We start from the raw sequence: 23,702 nt of genomic DNA, 5'->3' as shown, positions 1-23,702 counted from the left end.
GGTGGGTACCGTTCCCCACTGTTTGATAGAAGGGAAACTGAGGCACAGAGGTGGGGATTTGCTCATGGTCACAGTGGGGAGCCAGTGGTAGTTGGGAATAGAACTCAAATTCTCCCAATACCTCCCACAGATCCATGTATCATTTTAACCACAATCCGGTATAATCTCCAGCACTGGTGAGTCAAGCAAGTAAACAGTGCTCCCTCTTGCACTTCATTACCCTTTTTTACCTTCAGACCCAGGTCAAAACCAGACCCTGCTGCTGAGCATCGGCTTTATTTCATGCCTTGAAGAGAGAGGTGCTTAATCCAGTTTTGTTGCCTGGGCCTTTCTAGCTCGCTAAGGCGAGAGCCATATCCCAGTGAGGTGGGGAAGAAATCACCCCTGAAAGCATCTGTTCTGGGTAGTTAACACCCAGAGCACAGACTGGAGTCTGCAGCAGGTTCCCTCAGTTTGCCAGACCTGTCCTCACTGGCATGAGATGCAGCACATTTGATACAATAAAATGTGCTTGGAAGTTACCATCGAGCCAGACGCACATGAGAGCCTCTCCTTCCTTCCACGGATTTACTGTTCCCTGACCATTGACGCAAACAGCATTTCAGGACATGACAGCTGCAGCCAAGGGCATGGCATCCAGCCTGGATGCTCCAGGCACTCCAGTCTGCTGTCTGAGCTCAGGATTTGTGCTTCTAGGTAGAGCACGCAGCAATCAGCGGCTGTCAAATGCTGTAGGATCCTGTGAACCAAACCCATCAAATAACACGAGGGGAAGTAGAGAGCATTCATGTGAGGTTTCTGGCTGCAGACATGGTCATGGAAATAAACCGTGGCCTTGTGCTGACAGAGGTGATGTAAAAGAGAGTCCTCGCCTTGATAACACCATGGCTGTAAGGTGCTCTGATGCAACCTCTGGGTATATCTACGCTGCAAGGGGGAGCGTGCTTTCCAGCATGGGTAGACAGACCCATGCGACCACGTATCTATCTGCTTAGGCTGGGAAGCACAGTCCCAGCTGCAGGGAAGATGTATCCTACAACGTAGGTGCACAGTCCTTAATTCAGCCTTGGTACTCCCAGGGTGTGTGCTTTACTGAGTACACAGCATTACAGGGCACGGCGAGTGCTTCCACTCCCATCTTTAGAGCTTCGTTTTAGTCCTAATATAGTTTGGGTTTGATTTTGTTTTTTAAGCATTGCACACCCACGATGTCTAAGAAATTAGCGTTACACACCCTAGAACAGCAGCTGCCAGCCGTCAGCGTTCTGATGTCCTCCTGCAGCGAAAGAGTTCAGACACAGCAAAGCAAGCGACTATGAATCCTAACAGTTTGTTTCTACAACGGATGCTCTCTCAGGCGATGGCTCGAGGCGCCAAAGGGGCGCAACTGAACAAGCTCTGAGCAGTTGGGTGCCTGGCGCAGATTTTGCCCAGGTGAGACCTTTTCAATGTTAGAGCAGCATCACAGGAAAGTCTGTCTGAACAAATGAAACCTGTCCCCTTTGTTTTTGCAAAAGACTTTGAATTCTGCCAAACAAGAGACTATAAAGAGAAAAGAGGGTGTCCCCCCCTCCCCCCTTCAAACCAGGTTGCAAATGGAAAGCCAGCTTCAACCAGGGTGTACCAGGCAGTCTCCCTCTCAGAAGAGCTTGAGGCTGAAAGCGCTGGTACATTCTTAATTACACACTACAGGCAGGCAAACGTCTGTGAAGGGTGAGCCCTATTTGGATCCACAAGCTCCTGTGGAACGTTTGTCTGGATGAGAGGGGTTATTGAAGATGAATGGAAATTCCTTCTGAGTGTGTCAAGCAAAGTGCTGTTATACAAGGCTACAGGGAGGCAGCTGAATGGAGCAGGTTGTGAAGAATTTTTTGAGGTCGTTTGGGGAACTTCCTGTCAGCAGCGACTAGCCCACAGTCATCCTTGCTTGTAAAAGCACCATACCTGTCAGGGGAAAACTTAGATAAAAGAGGAGTTAAGAGAACCTTTCGGAACAGAAGAAAGAATTCTCCTGGCCCAGACCCAGAATAGCCTTCAAGTTTTCTTGGAAGAGCTTGTAATAGTGTGTGTGACTGTATGTATCAGAAGCTGCCCTGCTGAGCATGGACAGCAGTACGGGAGCAATGACAGGTACGTGGGCTGTGGTCTCTGGCCCGCAGAGCCTTGTTTTTAATAACCTCCCTCCTTTGTAGATAGCCCTGCTGTCTGCAGCAAGCTGTGGCTAATCCCTGTAGCTTTGCATGGTTTGCACAACAGACACAGGAGTGCATCAGATGCATCTAGAGTGGGAACCAGAGATCAGAAATCCCCAGGCACTCTTGAGACCTGCTCCCAGGCAAAGGTTTGCAGTGTTCTTGCGGTGCACAGCCGCATGGGGAAGCTGTTCCCTTTGTGAGTAAATGTCCTACTTGAGAAAGGTGCTGGGGTAACATCTCCAGAAATGTAAAGTTCTCGCTCCATGGAATCGGTACAGCACAAACCCTTCCCCACTCCCAATGTGTTCCTCTTCTGGCTAGCCTCTCTCTCGGGGATCAGAGAGGAGAGCAATCTTTTCCTGGGCCTCCCTCTGGTTTCTGGGCTGTGGACACTTGCCCGCTAGGCACTGTACTGAGACTGTCAGCCTCCTCTCTCGCAAACTGCCATCAGAAGGCTCCAAACCAGCTGGCTGAAGCTCAGGCAAAGTGACCTAGCACTCATGAGACTCCACATCACTGCTCCAGTCTCTTGAGCCACCCATAGCCTCAGCGAGGGAAAAGGGGGTGGGAGGGTGAGAGAGAGAGAGAGATTTTTATTGGCTTTCATGGGTCCAGGCTCTAACAGATGTTCTCTTGAAGCCCTGCCGTACAGAAAGAAGTGCCTGGTGATATGTAAAATAAACCTTGTAAAATAAACCAGGACTTATCGTGTCACAACTGGGAGCTTGAGCACTAGCAGGATTACCCCCTCTCTCACGTCAGCGCTGCTCCCGGTTTGCAAAGGCTGCTTGTGAAGGCTGATTGCAGAGGTTTTCATTAGAGATGCTGAATGGTTTTGCAAGTGATGTCATCAGTGAACCCTGTGATGCAATTTGCTAGAGAGGACGCTGGGCTGCTTGCTGTGTGGTGTCAGGAGGAAACGGTGCTCCAGTACCCTGTGCCAATCAGAATCGTCGGGCTCAGCAGAGTGCAGCGAGCACGGCGGGCTCAGCGTGCTTCGGCGGAGTTGAGAGGGAGGCCAACAAATACCTTTTTATAGCACTTTTGTAACTGCAGAAGCAAGATCAGTATATTAATTTGGTGTGTTCCTCTAGATCTGTGCCTGGAGGGAAAGGAAGCTCTTTCCCCGGCCCCTGTTGTAAGCTGCTGCTGTTGTATAGCAGCGACAGTTAGCTACAGAAACTAATGAACCTCTGTTGCTGTAGAATAAACACTGCCGTTATTCATAGAAATCAGAGCTAGGAGAGAGAGAGTCCACCTCCCTGCCATGCAGCATTGCTCACTACAGTACGTCTTACTAGTGCAGAGTCCAGACCAATTTAAAATGCCCCGAGCATTGGAGCGGCCCCATTCCTCAGGCGATTAACATGCCACTTAATAGATTTCACTGTCGTTTTCCCAGACATTTAGCCAAACTTTTTCCAGCTTCAGTTCAATCCCATTACTTCCTAGTTTATATCCAGTGTTACCCCCATCTCCCTCCTGGCTGACTACACTCTTCCTGTATTTCTAGACACCTCTCTTTCTCCCCCCGCACTCACCCATCCCCCGGATCGTTTAGCCAAACCTCACACGTTTCGCTTGGATAAGTCGTTCCTTCCAGTCTCCCAGTTAGTTTGTTTAGATCTCTCTAAAGTGATGGCAAGAACTGAATATAATCTTCCATCTGCCTCTCAACCTTCAAGCCTGCCAGCATGTGATGTCAGCAATCGGTGTATGACAACAGACCATAATGTGGAGCTATTTGTATTTATTGGGCATTTACAAGGTGTAATGGTTTTAACTAAGCCCTGCTTTTAAAAGATCTTTTCTCACTGTGTGAATTAAATATACACACTTTTGCAACAACAACAACAAAAGACATGGAAAAAACAAGTTCTTTCAGATGCAAATCTCCTGCTTTTCTCTGCTTTCTGGGGACCCTCCCAAGTGCGCCAAAAGAATTTTCAGTTGTTCAGAACGCTGACCTTATTTCCTTGCATGTATTCCAAACCAGCTGATTGGTATGTTCAGATTTCCCATCACCCCCTCCTCTCCTTTATCAACAGCTATTTCTACTGGGATTAGCTTTATTTCTAAATAGGTCCTACAGACTACATGGACATTTTATTCTGCAGACAAAACATGGAGGTCTTTAATTTTGAATCTGTGGATTAATCTGGTTCACCACTGTCTATGAATCCTCTGACTGGTCACCTAACTGAAATACAAACACAGTGGGTGAACCAGATTAACCCATAGGTTAATCTGGTTTCCCCAGGATCTTCAGGGAGTGAGGTGATGAAATGAGATATAGCTCATGAAAGCTTATGCTTAATAAATTTGTTAGTCTCTAAGGTGCCACAAGTCCTCCTTTTCAATTCCTGTTGACATTCAAGGGTCTTTACATATCCCAGCCACAGCCCATAACGAGATGGTAAGCATTTTCCAGTCAATACTGTCTATCCAATGCCTGGGTTAGGATTCACATATGCCAACGAACTGCGGATATCCGCTAAACTCTGTTCCAGCGACATTGTGTGGTGTGGACAGAGAGTGGGAGAGGGAGAAATAAAAGGCCGGAGCCACACTCATGACCTCAGTTATGACCATATGTTTTCAGGCCCTCTGGTTTGCCCTTACTATTGCCATAAGCCTCATCAAGGCGAAAACTCAAGTGAGGTCACTCTTCTGGTGAGCAAAAAGCAGTCAGTCCTATGCAGACTGGTTTCTTGGTAGTGCTAAGAGGCAATCGTGTGCCTCTCTTCAGCTGTGCGAATTTAAGGGGGTGTTATCGATTAAACTTTTCACCCATTGATTGCCCTCCCCCAGTTGCTATAAAGCAGATCCTGTTCCTTTGAGCCCAGTGCACAGCTGTTGACTCAGTCAGCTACCACCATAGTGACATTTACAGCTTTCCCCAGGGTAAAGCCACTAAACACCAAGGAATTCAGGCACTGTTGCAAAAGTGTGTTAAATGTCCCCCTTACCCTGGAGTAAACTGTACTATTGGTCTTCTCTGTGTGCGTGTGAAACACAGGAGGTGTCAAGGGTTAAAAGGAGAGGAAGTGGTAGATGGGGGTAGTGAGGTGAGAGCGGGGGATCTGGGTTGTATTCCTGATTCCGGCACTTACGTGCTGTGTGACCTCAGGCAAGTCACTTAGCCGTTGGACTTCAGTGTCCCCATTTGAAAAATGCAGCCTTGTGAGGCACACCGAGGTAATCTGACGAGCGTGGCAAAATACGTGCTAAGCAGCATTAGCGAGGTGTTGCTGAGACACGTCCAAGTGCAGTGCAAAAGGGAGCGTCCAGAGTTAGTGGCCGTCCGAGTATGAACCAGCAAATGGAGCCTGTGCCCAAACTCCACCTACATGCTGCAACAAAGAAATCACATTCAATGCAGGAGAAAGGGAGAGGGGACATAGGAGACCGGCTTCAGGCTATGGAGTATTCAGAGCGTGGCTAGACTGAGAAAAGAGAAACCAAGGAATCTGTGTGGAGGGGAGAGGAGGACAGGGAGATGGAAAGGGGAGTGTGAGCCTAGCTAGTGGGAGGCCGGCTGAGATTGTAGAACACGCAGGTTGGGTGCGGAAAGGGCTAGGTTGCAAATAGGAGGGAGGGGACATGAATAGAAGGTTAAAAAGCCCATCTGCGGACTGGGGCGTGAAATGACAGAGTGCCTGCATGCAGCCAGAATAGATTAGTGTGGGGGGGGGGCAGGAGTGATGGGAAATGAGGGCGGAATAAGAAATTAGCATGAGGCCACTAGCTGTGAGCCCACAGCGGCTGGCACAGTGAAGAGCCCATGGGAGGGGAGTGAAAATTGATGAAGGAGCAGGCTGGGGGCACTCCTTGTCAGTACCTGCTGAGAGACATTCTTCCAGGCTCAGCAGCGTCCCCACATACCCCAGTGTGCACAGCTGGCCTTCACCTCCAGGCAGGGCCGTTAAAGATCACCACCCCTAGAAACGCACTAACTCCCGAGGACAATGTCCCTGTCCATCCCCAGCATGCTACAGAAAATGCCCTAATTCTCCTGTTTCGTTTCCTGCCAGGTGGCTGTGAAAAACAGCATCGACGTCTTCTACTTTAGCTGCCTTATTCCTCTCAACGTGCTTTTCGTGGAGGACGGCAAAATGGGTGAGTACTGTTTGGCCAGCGTCCCTCTGCTCTTTGGAGAGCCACGCGGGCAGGCAGAGTACAGTGTCCTGACAAAGCACAGCTTGGTGCCAGTCCATCTGTAGCAGAGACCCATCTGTACTGGGGTGCCAGGGCAGTGTAGTTAGCCAGTCCCTGCTCTCCTGCTGTTGCTATTCAAAGCAGTTGCATTTCCAGAACATCCCTCCTCTGGTCTGATTATATCTGCCAAGCATAGGTACGCTGTGCCAAATCCTGCTCTGATGGAAGTTGTTCATTGACTTCAGTGGGACCAGGGTTTAGCCCATAAATCTTACGCTGTAACCCCTTCTTCATGTTCTCTCCTGTTCAATAGTCTGCTTTTTACATCAGAGGTGGAGAAGGTGCCTGGAAAACAGAATCATAGCTGGGTTCTACGTTTGGCCCTTTTTGCTGATGGGAAAGGGAAATCCTGCATGATGTGGTTCTCGTATTCTGAGCTGTAGGCTCTTCCTAACAAACCCCACCTGCTCCTGACTCGTGAAAGTCTGCTGCAGCAAAGACATTGGGAACAGATCCAAATGGTCTTCAAGACTTTGCTGCTTTCAGTAAAACTAGGCTAGACAAATTGCTAGCCACCGTGTTTTAGGGAAAACTCTTGAACAAGACCCCAAGGGATGGACTAGATGCGACCTGGCAGGCCTCTTCTATCTCTGCAGCATGTCCTTCTGCAGTGACTGTTGGGAATGGCAATGTGGGTAGTTCAGAGAACCAGGAGGGTGGGACGCTGACCTTTGTCTTTCCTGTATGTAGAACGCCAGGTCTTCCTTGCCACGTGGAAGGATATTCCAAATGAAAACGAGCTCCAGTTCCAGATTAAAGAGTGTCACCTGAATGCTGGTAAGTAACTTTGTTCTGGACCGCAGCGAGCCTTCGTGTAATGCACAGGAGTGACGATATGAGAGTCAAGTTTTTTCCGGTCATTAGCATTGTGAATTGACAACACTGACAAAGCAGGATTGCAGGTACAGGCCGAGCAGTTCCAAATTCTAGCCCCAAGGATTTGTTTAACCTAAACTTTCAGCTGAATTCCATAAAAGGAGGTTTCCCTAGTGAATGTCTCTGAAAACAGTTCCCTCCCTAGGATTTCACCTGTTCCCTTTTTCCTTCTGTTATAGTTCTTACATTATCCCTTTCCTGTTTATTTGCCTTCCTTGTCATGGTGTCTCTGAGCAGGGAGCTTTGGGCTTGATTTCAAATCCTTCCTGCTCGTTACTGTGGTTTGTACCCTAACCCACATCACAGAAATTTCATATTGGTTCCAAGTTGTCATCTTTCATTGTCAGGCTGGGATCCCTAAGGCTAGTTAGCTGTAGGGGCAGCTGTGGTTGAGTGGCTTGAGAACAAGACTAGGAGTGAGGGAATGTGGGATGTAGATCTGCCACTAACTTGCTGTGCCACCTTGGATGAGTCACTTGTCCCTCCTGTGTCTTTCCCCATCCGCAAGTAAGTGGGTATAACCTGGCCTAGTGGTTAGAGCACTGGACTGGAGTTCTGTTCCCTGCATGACTTTGGACAGATTACTTCAGTTTCCCCATCTGCACAATGAGAATAATGATACTGAGCTCCTTTGTAAAGTGCTTTGAGCTCTCCTGATGAAAAGCCCTACAGGAGAGCTAGGAGGTGTTATCTGCGGATGAAAAGCCCGGTGTAAGGCCACAGTCATATATTGCTATTGTTTATTGTTATGTTGCTGGCTTTCAGCTGTACCCTGTCTACTTGAGCCAAGTGCTTAGTTAGCTGTTTGCCTCTACTAGACAATGAACATCTCACGAGTACAGAAGACCATTTTGCCACTGAAGGATGAGGGAGTACGTGGCCAGTAGAGCTGCACTGTTCGTGTTTGAGAGGCCTGGATGGGATCCAAGTGCTTGTAACTAAAGCTAGTATGTTTTACAGAGAGGTGTGTCCCTCTTGATCACAAACCCATGGTTCTTTCTCTCCTGCCTGCCATCACGCAGGGAGAACGCTCCTCTCACTTCAGTCACAGGCAGAAACAACCCCCTGCCTTTGTAGCCATGACTTTTTTTCCATTTTGGACCACAAACGATGTGATGCAAATAGCAGCTGTTGGATCTTATGACTTGATTCTGTTCCTGGGGTTCTGGCGAGGGCAGCCTCTCTGCCGCTCCCTTTATTCCAGCCTCTCAAATGGCACGCAGACATTTCCACCTGATTGGAAGTTCTGCCCTGTAATCCATCACACCCTTCTCCTTCCACCGTCCTCCATTAGCTACTCTGTCTGTTGGGCGCTGTGGCATAGAAGGAAGGTTTCGTTCTTGTAGTGGAGAATCTGTCAGGGTTTTAAAGTCCTTCCCCCATCCCCTCGGGCCTAGATTCTAAACATTCAGTCTCCGCAAGTGGCTTTATTTCTGACAAGACTTACAGAAACAAATTCTTCTGCCCTCTATAAACCACAGTTGCAGTGGATCTGTCTGCTGCGAGGAATAAGGAGTTTAATTCCTGGTTACTTGACATACATCAACGGGCCATCTGGTCCATTTTTGCGGCCATCCCACTGGCCAATGCTAAGGAAGCTGTAATGCCTCTAATTGTAGGATACTGTACTGTCAAGGTTTCTGCCTGACCCTTGGTTGTGATTAGCCTATACGCTGCAGTGCTTTCTCCGCTTTACCCACCTGTTCCCCTTCACTGGGAGTCATTAAAGGATGCAGAGTAATTGGCAGCATTCACTGTTTGGCTGCTTTACCAGCCATGTGCCAGACCTTCTGCCTGGGCTTGCTTGGAATTGTAATGAAGCCCAGCTCTCAGCGGAGGGGCATGCAGGAGCACTCCAGTCCCGTTAGATTTCTGCACGGTTGCACTCTCCATGTGAGTAATAACATTGCTGTATTGCAGTGTTATCTGCAGCCATCACCAGGGCTCAGAGAGAGGAAGCTCCTGTCAGTCTTTTAGCGAGAGCTTTGGAAACGGTGCCTGTTTGAGTGTGATCCATTGCTAGGGAGGTTACAGTGTGTGCCAGCCTCCTCTGCTTGTTTAGGGAGGAAAATGGGTCATGTCTGATAAACAGACTTCAAATCCTTTTCTCAGCTGACACCTCTGTTCTTGTCTTCGGAGCTGATGCCTCGTCCCTGCTGCAATTACAGGAGCCATTTTCTGCACTGACCACCTGGATCGTAGAGCCAAGCAGGCTGAGAGCTAGTGGGTGCAGAAGGCTGAGAGCCTGGCATGGGAATAACAAGTGTTAGGCTGTGTCTACACTGGTGCAGACTTGATGTACATGCAACACGATTTGTACCCTTGCAGTTTCAAACTGGAGGAAGCTGCACCAGTGCAAACCACCCGGCACTGGTGTAAATCTTGTCTACACTAAGGGTTTGCACTGGTGGTCATGGCTAAAAACCTAGTGTAGACAAGACCTTACTGTAGGCTACCTCTGGCCATCGTCCAATCTTCCCTCTGAGGGTAGTGGCTTGCAATGCTGAAGTCTGTGTGTACTTGCCCTGGATGTGTGGATTAAACAATCTACCTCTGTTATCATGGCCTTTTTCTCACTAGAGACACCAGCAGTAGTTTAAAGCTTTCACTGTAAATTTCAGCTCTCCCGTGTTCGTTATGAGGAATCTGAACAGTGTAGCCGTGTAACTTTCATACCCTTGGCATAGACGGGGACAGAGATACTCAAGGGACCTAGTCCTAGCTTTCAGCTGTGCCAGGGTAGCGGTGGCCATGAACAAAGCTTGTGAATTTCAGTGGGTGTTGACTATGATTCAAAATTTGCTGCGATGCTGCTCTTCAGCACAGATCACTGCTTCCAACAGCTGCTAGTTTTCGACAGTTGTCCAAGCCGTCTTTGTCAACATAAATCGATATGAATCCCATGAGACCCACTTAAATAATTCCTGAATAGCACATGCCCACACATGGTGGTGTGATCTTTTCCAGGTTTAGGAACTCTGTTAACGACAACATTCATTCTCCAGTCTAGCTGATTTCCTGTTCAACAGCACGAATTGAGCTGTGAGCTAAAATACCCCCATTTCCCAGCTGATCTGCCATAATCACAGCAAAACCGGTTATTTAAATATAGTAGCAGAGCTATAGCAGACCTTTGACAGATGGAGTGAACACACCGACAATTGTGCATAGGCTCCTGAGGAGCCGAGGTGGGGGCTAATCGAAACAGTCTTCCCTCTATCAATGCGCTCTGTCTGGCATCCTTTCTCCTTGCCATGAAGACCCTTCCCTTCCATCTTCGTGAATGCTTAAATCTTACAAAATCCAGACAGAAGATACCAGAAGCCCTGCCATCCAGCTGAGTGATGAATGCTGATTTCTGTGAGGGGACATTTAAATTAGAAGTAAATCTCTTTACAGCAGAGATCAGTTTTTTTTACTGAGTCAGGGATGCAGCTTGCTAATTTCTTATATGGCTCTGTGCGCTACTATACATCCAGGATTGTGTGTCTGTCACTGGGCAGCAGTCAGATTTCAAAGCACCTCTAGCCTAATAACTCTGGTTATTTATCCTTTTTCCTTAAATAAAAGGCAGATCGAAACACAAACATTTCTGTCAATGAAGACATTTCAAATGTTACTGAATCTTTGTGGGCAAAATGTACTGGAAGGAGCAATCCTACGCTTGTCTCCCCAGGATGGGCTAGCTGTGACTTTGTCTCTTGAATTTGTATGACTTTATACATTCAGGCTCAGATTTTTAAAGGTATTTAGGTGATGCTGCACTGCCTCGCGGGTTGAGGAGCCTACGCCTCATTTTCAAAAAGTTATTTAGGCTCCTAAATCAGTTAGGTGTTGCAGTGCTGAGTGCAGCAACGTCTAAATACCTTTAAAAATCTGGGCCTATGCCCCCAATCCCATAAGTGACTACAATGCCCTCATGAGTCCCATTGCAATCAGTGGGTCTTGCTTAACAGTCGTGTGCAGATTGGGCCAGAGTGTAACTAAATGGACTCCTCTCCTATTTAAGGTATACCTATGGGTGCATTTTATATTTTAAATACATTCAGGTTCTGCACGTGTATCTGAGGCTATAGGGAAACAGTTGTATGATATTTTAGCGGAGAAACCATGTGATCATGTAATTAGATTGTTGTCATGGATACACACAAGGGGTCAGAGTTAAGATTAAAGGTACAACCTCAATTTTCTCATGTGCTGGCTTTTATGCTAATTTAAGACTTTGGTACCCCGATGATTCTGCTCACATGAAAAGGCAGGGAAAAATCCAGTTAAAGGGTGAGAAGAGCTTAAAAAGCTGCGACCTCCAGAGCAGTGATGGGCAAAGTTTAGAAACTCCCCAGGCGTAGAAAGATTTCAATACAGGGTCCTGTTCTGCACTGAAATTCTTACTCGTGAGATGTCGGAGCTGCCATCTGGATATGGTATTAAACAGGTTCATAGTTCCCAGCATCAGTCAGTGTTCCTGCCATGCATGTGCGATACCAAGTTCATAAATGTATTTAGCTTAGGTAATTTTTTGGAAAACACACATTCTCCTCCACTGACTAACGCATGTTAAAATACAATTTTCCTTTTTCACGCTAGAATTTCTTAAAACATGTTAGTTTAAAAGATGTTAATAGATTTTTAAGGCCAAAAGGGGCTATATATTATCATCTTGTCTGACTGCCTGTATATTTTAGCTAATACGTTTTAAAAACACACCTTATACCCTAGTCCAGACAAGCCCTTCACATAAAACAGGAGCTGTATTGTCTGTGGGTGTGCCAGAATCATAGAAATGTAGGGATGGAAGGGACCTCAAGAGGTTATTTAGTCCATCCTCCAACGCTGAGGCAGGACTAAGGAAACCTAGACCATCCCTGGCAGGTGTTTGGCCAACCTGTTCTTAAAACCCTTCCACGATGGGAATTCCACCTCTGTGTGCATACGTGCACACAATTAAAGAATAATGCCAGTCTGGCTGTATGTAATCTCGCTGTCATTCTGTTGAGCAGTTCTGATAACCTTGTTTGCCCTGCTTCTTTATCAGTGTCACCAGAACCCTGGGGTGGAATGACAGTCCCATTATTTTCAGTTGCGTGTGTTTTTATTAAGATCTTAGTACATTTCTATTCTTTTCCCATACAATCCATGCCTTTTGTTTGCTGCTCTTCGCCCGACCCTTGACATACAAATGAAACCCTTCACTGGTTTGCACTTCAATACTTGGGTTTAATCTAAAGAATGCTTTTGATCTCTTAGTCACCATAGTTCTGTGCTTTGTATGTAATGTCCTGGGAAGATAGTGTTCCTTTGTCTAAAGTGGCTTTCTGAGTCCTCTCCAGCCCTTTGCTGCTGAGAGAGGTTTGAATACAGTGGAGCTAATTCTGACACCAGAGTCGGTGTGATAAATCTGTTCAAAGAACAAGACGGGACAGGTTTTCAAAAGATTTCAGCACCCCAGTGCTTCCATTGGCACACCTAAATAAAACAACCAGATTTCCATAGCTCTCCAAGGGGAGGAGCTGGGCACTGGGCAATTTTGAACATATGGCCTAGTTCTCCATATGCAGGGTGAAATACAGCCTCCCTCCTAAAGGAGGCTCGCAGGCAGGATCTTTACAGCACAAATAGGTCCATGTTCCGTAACTGGTCTTAGCTCCTTTGGCCGGTTGTGGGCAATGCTTGTACAAGTTGACTGAAGACTTGCTCTTCCCCAACCCTGATTCCTTGGTTCTATGCAGTCTAAATTTGTGGAGTCACACGGTTCCTTGCCAAAAGAGTGGGCTCCTTCCCGGGATTATGAATGGCAAAGGGGAGACGCTGACGCCAATAAGAACAGAGTACAGAAAATGGCAGGTTAACTCAATGCCTCAGACATTTTGTTCTCCTTCCACAGACTCCTGACCTCTCACCCTACAAATGAGGGACATGTGGGGGATTGGACAGTGCATGGGACATGGGGCCAGATTTTCCACGGTGGTTAGGCACCTAAGGATGTAGATGGACACCTAGTAGAATCTAGAGAATCAGGTTAGGTGCCTAACTCACATAGGCAGTTTGTACACCTTGCTAGGCTCCCATCTGATCTCTAGCTATCTAAATACCCTTGACAATCTGGCCCCGGGCACTTTTCGCCTCATGCTCTGATTTCAGTGGCAGCCCAGATTGATAGGGACGGTAGTTACCATCTGCCTGCTCAGTGGTCTCTCTAATGGATTGGTGGGTCACAGTAAATTTCCCAGCAGACAGATGTCCACATTACAGACCCAACTCCCCACCCCCACCAAATGTCCAACTGGTGCTTTTGCTGAGAGGCCAGTTACTGAATGGGTATGGAAACCCCTTGCCCCCCAACCTTAAAGGTGGGCTCCTCCATGTCAGAATTAAACCCCAGCTTCTCCTTGATCATGCAGTAGAAGTCAAAGCCCTGTGCTTCTGACATCACTTGGAAATGACTGATTCTTCATGATGGGATCAGGCAAGATTTGCAGATGCACCTTCTGCTTGAACCCATCTCTTTACTAAAAGAAAAGGAGTACTTGTGGCACCTTAGAGACTAACCAATTTATTAGAGCATAAGCTTTCGTGAGCTACAGCTCACTCCGCAGGCTCTGTCAAATGTCGCTAGAAGCACAGGGAGGCATTTGAGGGTTGCATGACTGCAGACAAAGTAATTAGGTTTTGTTTGCTGATTTGTACTGTTCACTGCTGAATAGTATTGAGGGCTCTGAACTCAGAAAAAGGCCCATCTCAATAAGTAGGTGGCAAAGCTTTATATATGTGATCCTGTATCCGGGACCTAGTCAGATGAGAGTAGCCATCTGGTTCAGTGTGTGTGTGAATTCCCTGTGTTACAAAATGCACAGTTCAGATATTTTTGAGCATAGTATATTAATTTTATTTTCCCTTTATAAAATTAGGCCTCGATTCTGCAAAGACTTATGCATGTGCTTAACTTTACACAAGCAAGTGGTCCATTGAAGCCATTGCAACTGCTTGCAATGTAAAGCAAGTCTTTGCAGGATGGAGGCCTTAATTGGCAACTGGCATCTCATCCCTCCTTCCCTCCCAAAAAAGATCATTAAATTTGTCATTAACAAGTATGGGCAGAAGTGGTGGTGGCTGTGGCTGTTATGTATTCGAGAGGTTTCCCTAGAAGGAAAACTCCTTCTGTCATTACCTTTTTCATCTAAAAATTCAATTAAAAATAACCCTTTCTGTATAGAAGACAAACATGTTTTTAAAAAAAAACAACCCCTCACAAAATCCTATTTGAAGTTGCATATTGAGGACGGATGCAGCTTATCCTGCGCTGCTAAAGGAACCATGAATCCTTCGGATGGGTTTGCACTGTCATCGGGTCCCATAGGTGCAGAGAAGGGCGTCTGCACGCAGTCAGCATGGCCTTTTGACAAGCTTCTGCTTGTCCTGTAAAAACAACAGGAGGACTTGTGGCACCTTAGAGACTAAGATTTATTTGAGCATCAGCTTTCGTGAGCTACAGCTCACTTTTATAGCCCACGAAAGCTGATGCTCAAATAAATGTTAGTCTCTAAGGTGCCACAAGTCCTCCTGTTCTTTTTGCGGATACAGACTAACACAGCTGCTGCTCTGAAACCTGCTTGTACTGTGTGGCCATTAACCGAGGCTTTGCCTTGTGTTGCAGTTCTTCTCACTGATAAACACGCAGCACAATTCAAAGCAAGGCTGATCTCACAGCTCCCAGCAAATGTCTGTTTATAAAGGCAGTGCTGTCGCATGGCATTAACTGTCCTGCTTGAGCAAGGCACTGCCTGGCACTGTTGCCTAGCGACGCTGCCCGATCTTGGAGAAACTGACATTGGTTTAGACTTGCTTACAGAGAAGTGGCTGGAGCTGCTACCTGGGGATGGAAGGAAACTGGAAATGACACTCGCCCTCCAGTGTGTGTTTATCCTGAAGTCTGTATTAATAGAGATGGAGGCAGAAAGATTCAAATGACAATCCAAGCCCCAGCACGCTTGTCTTTGGATTGTTATAAGTGGCTGAGTCACCTGATGGCTTCTGTGTCCAGCCATCTTATGATGTGCTTCCAAGACAGCAAAAGCAGGAACCTGGGAGTTCTAACCCCAGCTCTGTCTTCCCGTGTGATCTTGGACCGCTCCACTCCAGTTCCCCTGTCTGGGGAACAACAGTTGAAAATGACATGCTTGGCCGAATTAGCAATTCTCTAACCTCTTTAAGGCTTGCTGCTAGTAAGAGGCCAAAAAAAGCTTCTCAGCAGGTCCCCAGTTTAGACTTAAGGGCTCCAATTGCGATTAGATTCAGTGCCCCTGCTGGGGGTCAGAGCCTTTAGTTTGCACCAACAGAATCCAGGCTGTCGGGATGCCAATCCTGTGCAAGGATGCGCCTCACCCTCTGTAATGTATTGGTAGCAACCATCATTAAGGTGACTGGAGCGAAGGTATCGGAAGCTATAGAGCTGGTACTCTGCCTCTTTGTGCGCTTTGAACCTGCATGCTGCCAGGGAGCAGCTGCTGCTAAACATCAGGGTTTAAACGTGACCCATTCCATTCCCCATGGGAAGCGAATCTACCCCTAAGTTGCAACTAATATGTGGCTGATGTTCCTTTCAGACAGGAGCAACTGCCCAATGTAGCATCCCCACCATTAGTAGAGCTTTGCCTTTCGGGTCCTCTGCAGATTTTTCTGTGTGGCAATCTGCTTAGGTTGCACAAGAAACAAATGTGTTGGTTGTATCCTGATCCCCATCTGGGGCTTGTCTGTGCCCAGCACAATTGTCAGCTGATACGGCTTGTAACGGAGCCTCTCCATGCCTGTTCTGGCTCCATTTGAGCTTAGGAGCGGACTGTTCTGCCCTGCATCTTTTCCTAACCCAGGTGGGCCCTTCGTATGGAGTAGGAGGAGAAGTGGAGAGTGAGGGGTTTTGGCTCAGGAATTCATTAGTTACTTGCCTCTCCTAGTTTCCATAGTAACCAAGGAAGAGAGGAAAACCCAAACCTGACTCTGTCTGAGTAGTTAGCTGCATGAACCCTGCCCCTCCTCTGCAAATCACTGTCCTAAAGCCTCCAAGGGTAGCGGGGTTAGTCCAGCTGCTGGTCTTCATTGAGTAAAGCCTGAACTCAAAGTTCCCATGCTGTGGAGAGAGCTTCTCCGCTCTTCAGGGATAGTCGATTCTACAGCAGCTCAGCTGCAGCCCTGATCTGCTGGGTAAGTGGAGGAAGGAAAGGCAGTTGCTCCAGGGCAAGATTGCAGTGTGAGCGTGAGAAGTCAGACCCTTCCCTGCTCTCTGCTGTATGGATTGAGACTCAGATGCTCTTTCTTTGACCCCCTGCTCCAGTGCTGACTTAATCACTTCCATTCTTTAAACAACCCCTTTGTGTGGTGCTCTGGATTTTAGTATTTGTGAACATGGGCGATTGAAGGTGCTGCCTGGAGACTGGCTGGTCAGGTACACGCTACCTATGTGGACGCTGTACTGTCCTGCCACCATACCATCCCTTTTCATGTAGTGGGTTTTCTGGGCCAGTGCTTGCTGCCTTCCTTGAGGTGTACTTGCCACTGTTTCCAAAGGGCACCCTGGGTCTGTCCAGCTGCATGCAGCCAAATTTGCATTTTCCTCTCCATCTTCCTGGTTGCTGTGGAAAGTACAAGCTACTGACCAGGGTTCAACACAGCCCAGCCCATTCGTTTCCACGCGCACGCACCTCACCATTGTAGGGTGAACTGGCACAAGGGAACTGTTGAATTTGTGAGGTTGGAAATAGACTGTATTGAACTTTCCTTCTGCTCTCTCTAGTGGGTGAGTTGAAAATGCCGTGCTCTAATCAGCCAAGTGCCATCAGCTCACCTGTGCGGTAAACACTTGTAACAGTTTTGGAGCACAGGAGGGAGCTGAGTTTCAAAACGGGCATCAGAAGGCTCCCCCCAGCGTGTATTGCTTGAGGAGCTTCCATCTCCCTTTTGCTCAGGAAGGCGATTCTGGGAATACAGGCCACATCCTTGTTCCTCCCTTTTCTGAATTTCCTGAGCCTATGAATAATTGCGCCCTCAGCCAATACACGAAAGGATGACCATGTGGTCTAAGTGATTGGAGCAAAAGGATTGGCAGCCTGGGGCAGCTTGAGTTCCAGTCCCACTTTGTGCCAACACCTTCAAGCCAACTGGAAGTTGGCTAGAACACAAGAACCACCTGGTGAACTTGTAGATAGAATATCAGCTGAACTTACCGCTGTAAGTAACGTCCTGGAAAGCCAGGAAATTACCCCGGTAGCCAACAGCCAGGAGTGGCTGGGACCTCAAGGGACATTTGTGGTTATCTCAAGAATCTCCTGACTATCAAAAGCTGGGAGTGGAAGAGGGGGGTGGATCACTCCAGATTTGCCCTGTTCTGGACACTGCCCCTGAAGCTCTGGTATTGGCCACTATTGGAGAGAAGATGCTGGGCAGGAATGGACCATGGTCTTGACCCAGTATGGCCATTCTTATGTTCTTGTGTACTGAACTTGCTTTCCTAGGTCAGCAGGTTGTGTGGCTTTAGGAATGAGACTTACAGGGGTACTGCTCATATCTTGGCCTCTGTGGCCCAGAGTTTTTTCCTTCTGGCCTCAGAAAGACTACAGCCAGCCCCTCCTTAAGTTGGGTTTTGGCTTCCACAGGCCATCAGTGTGGGCCATTGATTTGAATGCTGTGTGTTCTGGATCCCTGCTGCTGTTCTTGTTTCTCTGTGAGGTGCCTGAGAAATAGGTGTCATGGTTACAGCCATCTATTTATGTGCAGGTAAAATTATACGTCTCTTCCCAGTGCTACCAGTCACAAATCGTATAAAAACCTCATCACGGCCCCGCTGCCGAGAGGCAGAAAGGGAAAGCGTTTTCTCTCATCCGCTAAGTCACTGAAAAGGGATTGAATTCAGAGAATTGTGTTAATGACTAAGAAGCCAAAGTTGCAATTTAAGCAATGATCTCGTTTGTTCTTACCCAGCAGCATCCTCTGGCTCAGAAGTGCATGGCACAATGTCCAAAATCAGCTCGCCCAAGTTCTGGGCTTTTTCGGGGAACTAGGAATCTGCAACTCCCAGAAGGGACCCAGGCCTTGCTGAACTCTCGTCTTGCCTAGAGTAGTGTGATCATGGAGGTGGGAGTGTGACCCCTGCGGGAGAAGCAAATGCTAAATTAGCAGGGAGACCCAAATCCGAAGGGAGGTCTCCAGGGAAATGGAGCACTTATGACCAAATCTGCTCTTGCCTCATTTTCTAATGTGCACCTTCCCCCATAAACTCACTGTCTCATGCAGTTGCCAGTTCTTCCTCATCTATGTATTCGTTTGTTCTGTTTGTTCACTGCCTAGCACAGTGGGCCCATGGTCCATGACTAGGGCTCCTAGGGTCTAGGATAACACAGATGACATTTGGGGGTATAGTTCTGTATTTTTGTCTCTGTATGTCTGATGTGACCATTGATTTAATAGAGGTGTTTTTCTATTTGAAGACACTGTTTCCAGTAAGCTGCAGAACAATAATGTTTACACCATTGCCAAGAGGAATGTGGAAGGCCAGGACATGCTCTACCAGTCTCTGAAGCTCACCAACGGCATCTGGATCTTGGCTGAGCTACGTATTCAGCCGGGGAATCCGAATTACACAGTAAGACCCTTTGGCTCTTGGGGGGAGGGAGAGGAGAGGTCACACATCCTTTCCCAAGCAATCTCAAATCTGAGTCTGCTTTTTCCCAGCATGCTCATTTGGGGCAGGGCCTGTTAATTTCAACACCAAAGAAAATCCCTGCTGAGCTGGGAGGAGTTGGGAAACCACTGATGATAGCTATGTTCGTGGCCCGCTGAGCTGGGTTAATGCTGACTCAGCAGCAGACATTTATTGGCCAAGATTGTTACCATGAGAATCAGCCAAGAGAAATCAACACAAAAGCATTGCCAGAATTCTCCACAACCCCCGCCTTTCCACCTCCCCCTCTAGTAAACAAGACTAGATTTCTGCCATGCTGACTGCTGAAGCAGAGACCAGCTGTCCGGACTTCGGAGATTTCTTTGGCCTTGCCTCTGTGGCAGCCATTCAAAGGCAAGAGCGCTGCTTATCCCACATGTAGCTACTTCCTTTAGCTGTCCTGCCTCCCTACTGCTTATCGTAGATTCTCCTCGCTGCTGCTGGAGTCTCTCTCCTGGTTTGAGAATCTCAAGGCACACCCCGGGGGGGCCCTTTGTGTGGAAAGAAAATTAAAATCCTTGAAAATATACTACCGAAAAGGGAGCTTGGCTTTGCGTTAAGCTCCCTAGTTATACAGTAGTGCGAGCAGGGGTCTGATTTGCAAGCTGGTCTGCTATTGGGGGAATTGGCAGCTTGGTGGTTAGCATTGCCCTTAAGGGAAAGCACCTCTCAAGGTTATTGACCTATGCCAGCCACTGGCACTGTCTTGGTTTAGTGTGGTGTGAATTCCGATTCTGGGGGATAGGACTACCAGGAGTGTACAGGTCCCCCCTTGAACACTGGTGCAAGTCTATTAATCATACTGCTAAGGAGTAGGCATTCGTAAGGGTGGGGTCCCATTTATCTTCTGTTGGTCCTTTCCCCAATTCGGTCACAAAATTGGCTAGCTTTCCGTACGTGAGCGGGAGTGCGCTTTCGCAGAACTCAGTGCTTCGGTGGTAAGTAGCTTTTGGGGAGAGCAACTGGGACTAAATACTTGAAGTTGTATGTAAATTAGAAAAAAAAAAACCACAAAAACCTGGTATCCTGGAAAACACAATTGTAACCTGTGCTAACATGGTGTGGCTCTTTGTCACCCCCTTGAGGTTTGAGTCTGCTGCTGCAGCAGAGTTAGGGGACATGGTCTTTTAGCCCAACTAGTAGAGGCTCATGCTTTGAGATCCATAGGGTCCTGGGTTCAGTCTCCAGCTCAAGGAGCACAATTGCTAGGCCAGACTGGCTCTCTATTAAGCATCACCATTGGTGTGCATGGCACCTTGTGGGACGGGTGAAGCACCACGGCAGCCTCGCTGTGCATTAGGCTGGGTGGAGTGTGGATCCAATGCAGTGAAATGGGTCCTGAGGAATTAACAGGCTGGCTCGTAGAGATAGGCTGTGTGTTATCTGCTGCCTTCTTACGCTAACCTCGGCTTCGCGTCTCTCCTAGCTGTCCCTGAAGTGCCGGGCTCCTGAAGTGTCCCAGTACATCTACCAGGTCTACGACGGCATTTTGAAAAACTAACATCATGGGTCCATGTCTCACCCTGCAGAGGGAGGAGGGGAGACTCTGGATACTCCCATTATCGGTGCAGACAAAGAACTCTAACTGGAAGCAGCTGTATTCATGTGTAGGATTTCAGACAAACGCACCGAGAAACCAAGGTAGCGATTAGTATCCACATGCTAATAATAATATAGGGAACAACTGTTTGATATTTTTAGCGTCCATGGAAACTTTGTAACCACTGCTTCAACCACTCCTGTGTCCCCCCAGCGCCACTGTTCTGTCGTTCTTTCTTGTGGGCTTTTCCATCTCGTGCCAATGTTTAGCGTTTTCTAAACCGCGGTAGGCGTAGTTGATATTTTGTAATATATGGCTCGTTTAAAACCTGAAAAAGACAAGTCTCTTGTTCATTAAAACAAGGCAAAGGCATCATAGAAACACAAACTGCACTTTATTATTTTATATTTTTTATACGTTTGGGGTTTTTTTCCTATTGTAACCAGATGAAAAAAGGAAGAAAAAAAAAAACCCCCGATCTGGAGTAGTGAAAACATCCAAGGGAACACAGGTGAGCTAGGACTAGCGTAGCCTTGAGGAGCCAGTGATATGTGGAGAGCACCGGTTCGGATCCAAGGTGCATCTGTTTGGGTTGGATGGGGCTTTGGGTCGTACTTGTGCAGGGGGGGCTCGATGCTCATCCAAAAAATCTGTGTCCCAGCTATCTTGCCTAGTTGCAGTCCTGGGGTTTGGAATTGGGTCTTCATTGCAGGGGGAAGCAGGAGCTGGCAGGGTCTGGTTTGATAATGGGGAAGCGGATGGCAAAATGAGGACGGAAACAGCATGTAAGGCTCTTGACAGAGCATGGGGTGCAGTCATTGCGTATTTTTCCCCCCTTCCCGCTCATTCCCTGTGTCTTCCTGTGACAGCCTGTCTGCCTTCCTCCCCCTGGGTCAGCTTCAGCTTGCTGAGTTGGGTTCTGCCTAGCTCCGAATGCTGTCCAGGCTGAAGGACCCGTGCGATAAATCTGAATCCTGGCAGAGGGTGGTCACAGCCACTTTGTCTATGGTTCTCTATGGGAGCATCCTCGAGCGCTTTCCTGCTGAGGGATGAGTGCAAAAGCTGGAGGACACAGCAGCATCTGGCCGTGCGCTTTAGGTTAAATTCTCTGGAGGAGTCTAAGCCACTCCTCGTCCCCCTTACACCCGCAGTCACTGGCATTGCCGGGCAAGTTGCCCCTGGCTTTGGAAAGCCTTTTCTCGCAGGGTCCTGGAAGAATTGCCGTCAAAAGTTCCTGAGGAGGAAGTGCCCATTATCCAGGGGTGCAAAGGAGAGTCGCCGAGAAGCTGATTGGGAGTCACAGCTCACCTCCCTCCCCCTCCCCCCCACTTGTGACACCCAAAATATTTAGTGAAGGGGGAGAGTCTTGAGTGCAATCTCCTGCCCTGTAAACCCTCAGGTCCAGATGACCCTACTGCTGCAGGGGCCAGTGGGTGCTGTACGTGAGGTGATCTCACAGGCTCGTTCCCTCCATCCTCAGTCGCCAGAGCTGGGCTTTCTGTGCCAAAGGCAGTAGACTGAGGGTCATTTGGGTTCCTAGTGTCTGAAACTCACTGGCCTGGGAACACAGGCTCCCTTACTCCTCTCTGCCTCAGCTCCTACTCATGCAGCAGGCTCCCAGGGTGGAGGGCAGCTGTTTGGGCTTCCTGCCAGCCAGGGAGTTTCCCTGTCACAGGCAAGGCACTGGAATAGACACCATGAAAGGTGAAACAAAAGCGGGGATAGTAGCTGGCTTGGCTCTATCCGTCTACGCAGTGAACGTGTCAACCCAGCCCCAGAACGGCTTCTGCAGTCCCCACTGCTCTCAGCTGACGCTTGGCACAGCACTTCCCCCAGGAGTGAAGTGATGCCCTTAATGTGACCACAAACAACCGTCAAAGCCTGTGCTCTTGAAGCCCAAGACTGGGCGGGGATCACCTGTTCGGGGCATGTGAATCTGGGGATACAGAACGGGACTGTAACGGTGGACCAGGAGAATAAGGGGGAAGGGAAGGGGCCAGTGAGGTTAGGCCAGGTCATGGGCAGGATGAAACATGGTTCCATGGTGGGGAGACTCCGCTCGAAGCCAGTTCTCAGCCAGGGAAGCGAGTGAAGATTGGGAGCAACTGCATCCTTTGCTGTATGTGCTGGCCAGCGTCCTCGGTGCAGAGATCATTTGGCAGCATGAATCCTGGCTGGGCAGAAGGCGGGACAGAGTTGTAGAAACCGGGCACTTGAGCATGCACCAGCTTGGCTGTTTGATTGGTTGTCTAAAGCCCTGAGGATAGCTGGGCTGCGAGCACTGCGGAAATAATTATTACAGTAATTCATAAAGTGCCGGCACACGCTTCTCTCCCCTCAGAGCCAAGCTGTGAAGCAGCATCCGGCCTCTCATAAGTTTCCACCGTGGAGATCAGCTTTGTGCCTGGGAGGGGGCAGAGCAAGCCTGAGTCCTGCCAGGGTGTGAGGGGGCAGCAGGGGAAAGCCCTGTTCTCTCTGCACAGTGCCCCATATTCCCCTGGCTGTGGTGCTGGCTAATGGAGATTGCTGATTAGGGCACTGACCTGGGAGAGGCGGTGGAGGATCCCTGGGAATAATGGCACGAGTCTTGCTCAGTTAAACCCCCTGTAAAGCCTGAACATGGGAAAGAATTAAACGAAACCTTGAGCAAATCCCTCGCCTGCCCGGAACTCCTTCCTCCCTCCCCGGTGTCTGTGCGTCTCTTCTGGGCCTGTGCTGTGTCTGTGTGTGCATGCCGTGAAGCGTGGTCTGTGGGAAGGGGAGCTGGAGGGCAGGCAAGGAGCATTGCTCAGTGTCGATGCCATTCCATTGTACTGCATATCCACTCTGATGTGTTCACTTTTTGGTAAAGCTTTACCTTCTGTCCTTGTCAATAAACTTGTCATTTACACTAACGCCCAGCTGTGGTGTGCTTCTGTTTGGGAAGAGGGGCTGGCAGGGCACTGCTGGTTTGGGGCTGGAGGATGCAGCAGGAGCAGCTGATTACTCTACTGAGAAGCACTGGTGTCCTTGCCAGGTGACCCGTGGACCAGAGGCCCCCATTTCTGTCCATCTTTGACCTTGAACGTGCTCAGACTGCCCCAAGCTGGTCAGAAGCAGACAAGGTGCCATGTGACTAGAGATTTATTTGTGGTGATTTCCCCGGCCGCCCAAAATAAAACCC

The 23,702-nt window shown here is 48.4% G+C and overlaps 1 protein-coding gene across 4 annotated transcripts in view; it reads left to right on the top strand.

The window, feature by feature from the left end:
- Positions 1-23,433, top strand: part of AP2B1 (adaptor related protein complex 2 subunit beta 1) — a 97,820-nt gene extending 74,387 nt beyond the window's left edge. For all 4 annotated transcript variants that reach the window (XM_084651018.1, XM_084651016.1, XM_084651019.1 and 1 more), the window contains 4 exons: positions 6,230-6,314; positions 7,104-7,190; positions 18,767-18,921; positions 20,426-23,433. In XM_084651018.1, the coding sequence (XP_084507144.1) occupies positions 6,230-6,314; positions 7,104-7,190; positions 18,767-18,921; positions 20,426-20,500 (402 nt within the window). In that variant the 3' untranslated portion in view covers positions 20,501-23,433. The remainder of the gene's footprint in view (positions 1-6,229; positions 6,315-7,103; positions 7,191-18,766; positions 18,922-20,425) is intronic.
- The last annotated feature ends 269 nt before the right edge of the window (positions 23,434-23,702 follow it).

The sequence above is a fragment of the Lepidochelys olivacea genome (assembly GCF_965140295.1).
Source record: "Lepidochelys olivacea isolate rLepOli2 genome assembly, chromosome: 17".
NCBI classification, from domain to species: domain Eukaryota; kingdom Metazoa; phylum Chordata; order Testudines; family Cheloniidae; genus Lepidochelys; species Lepidochelys olivacea.
This window is presented reverse-complemented; position numbering and strand designations above follow the sequence as displayed.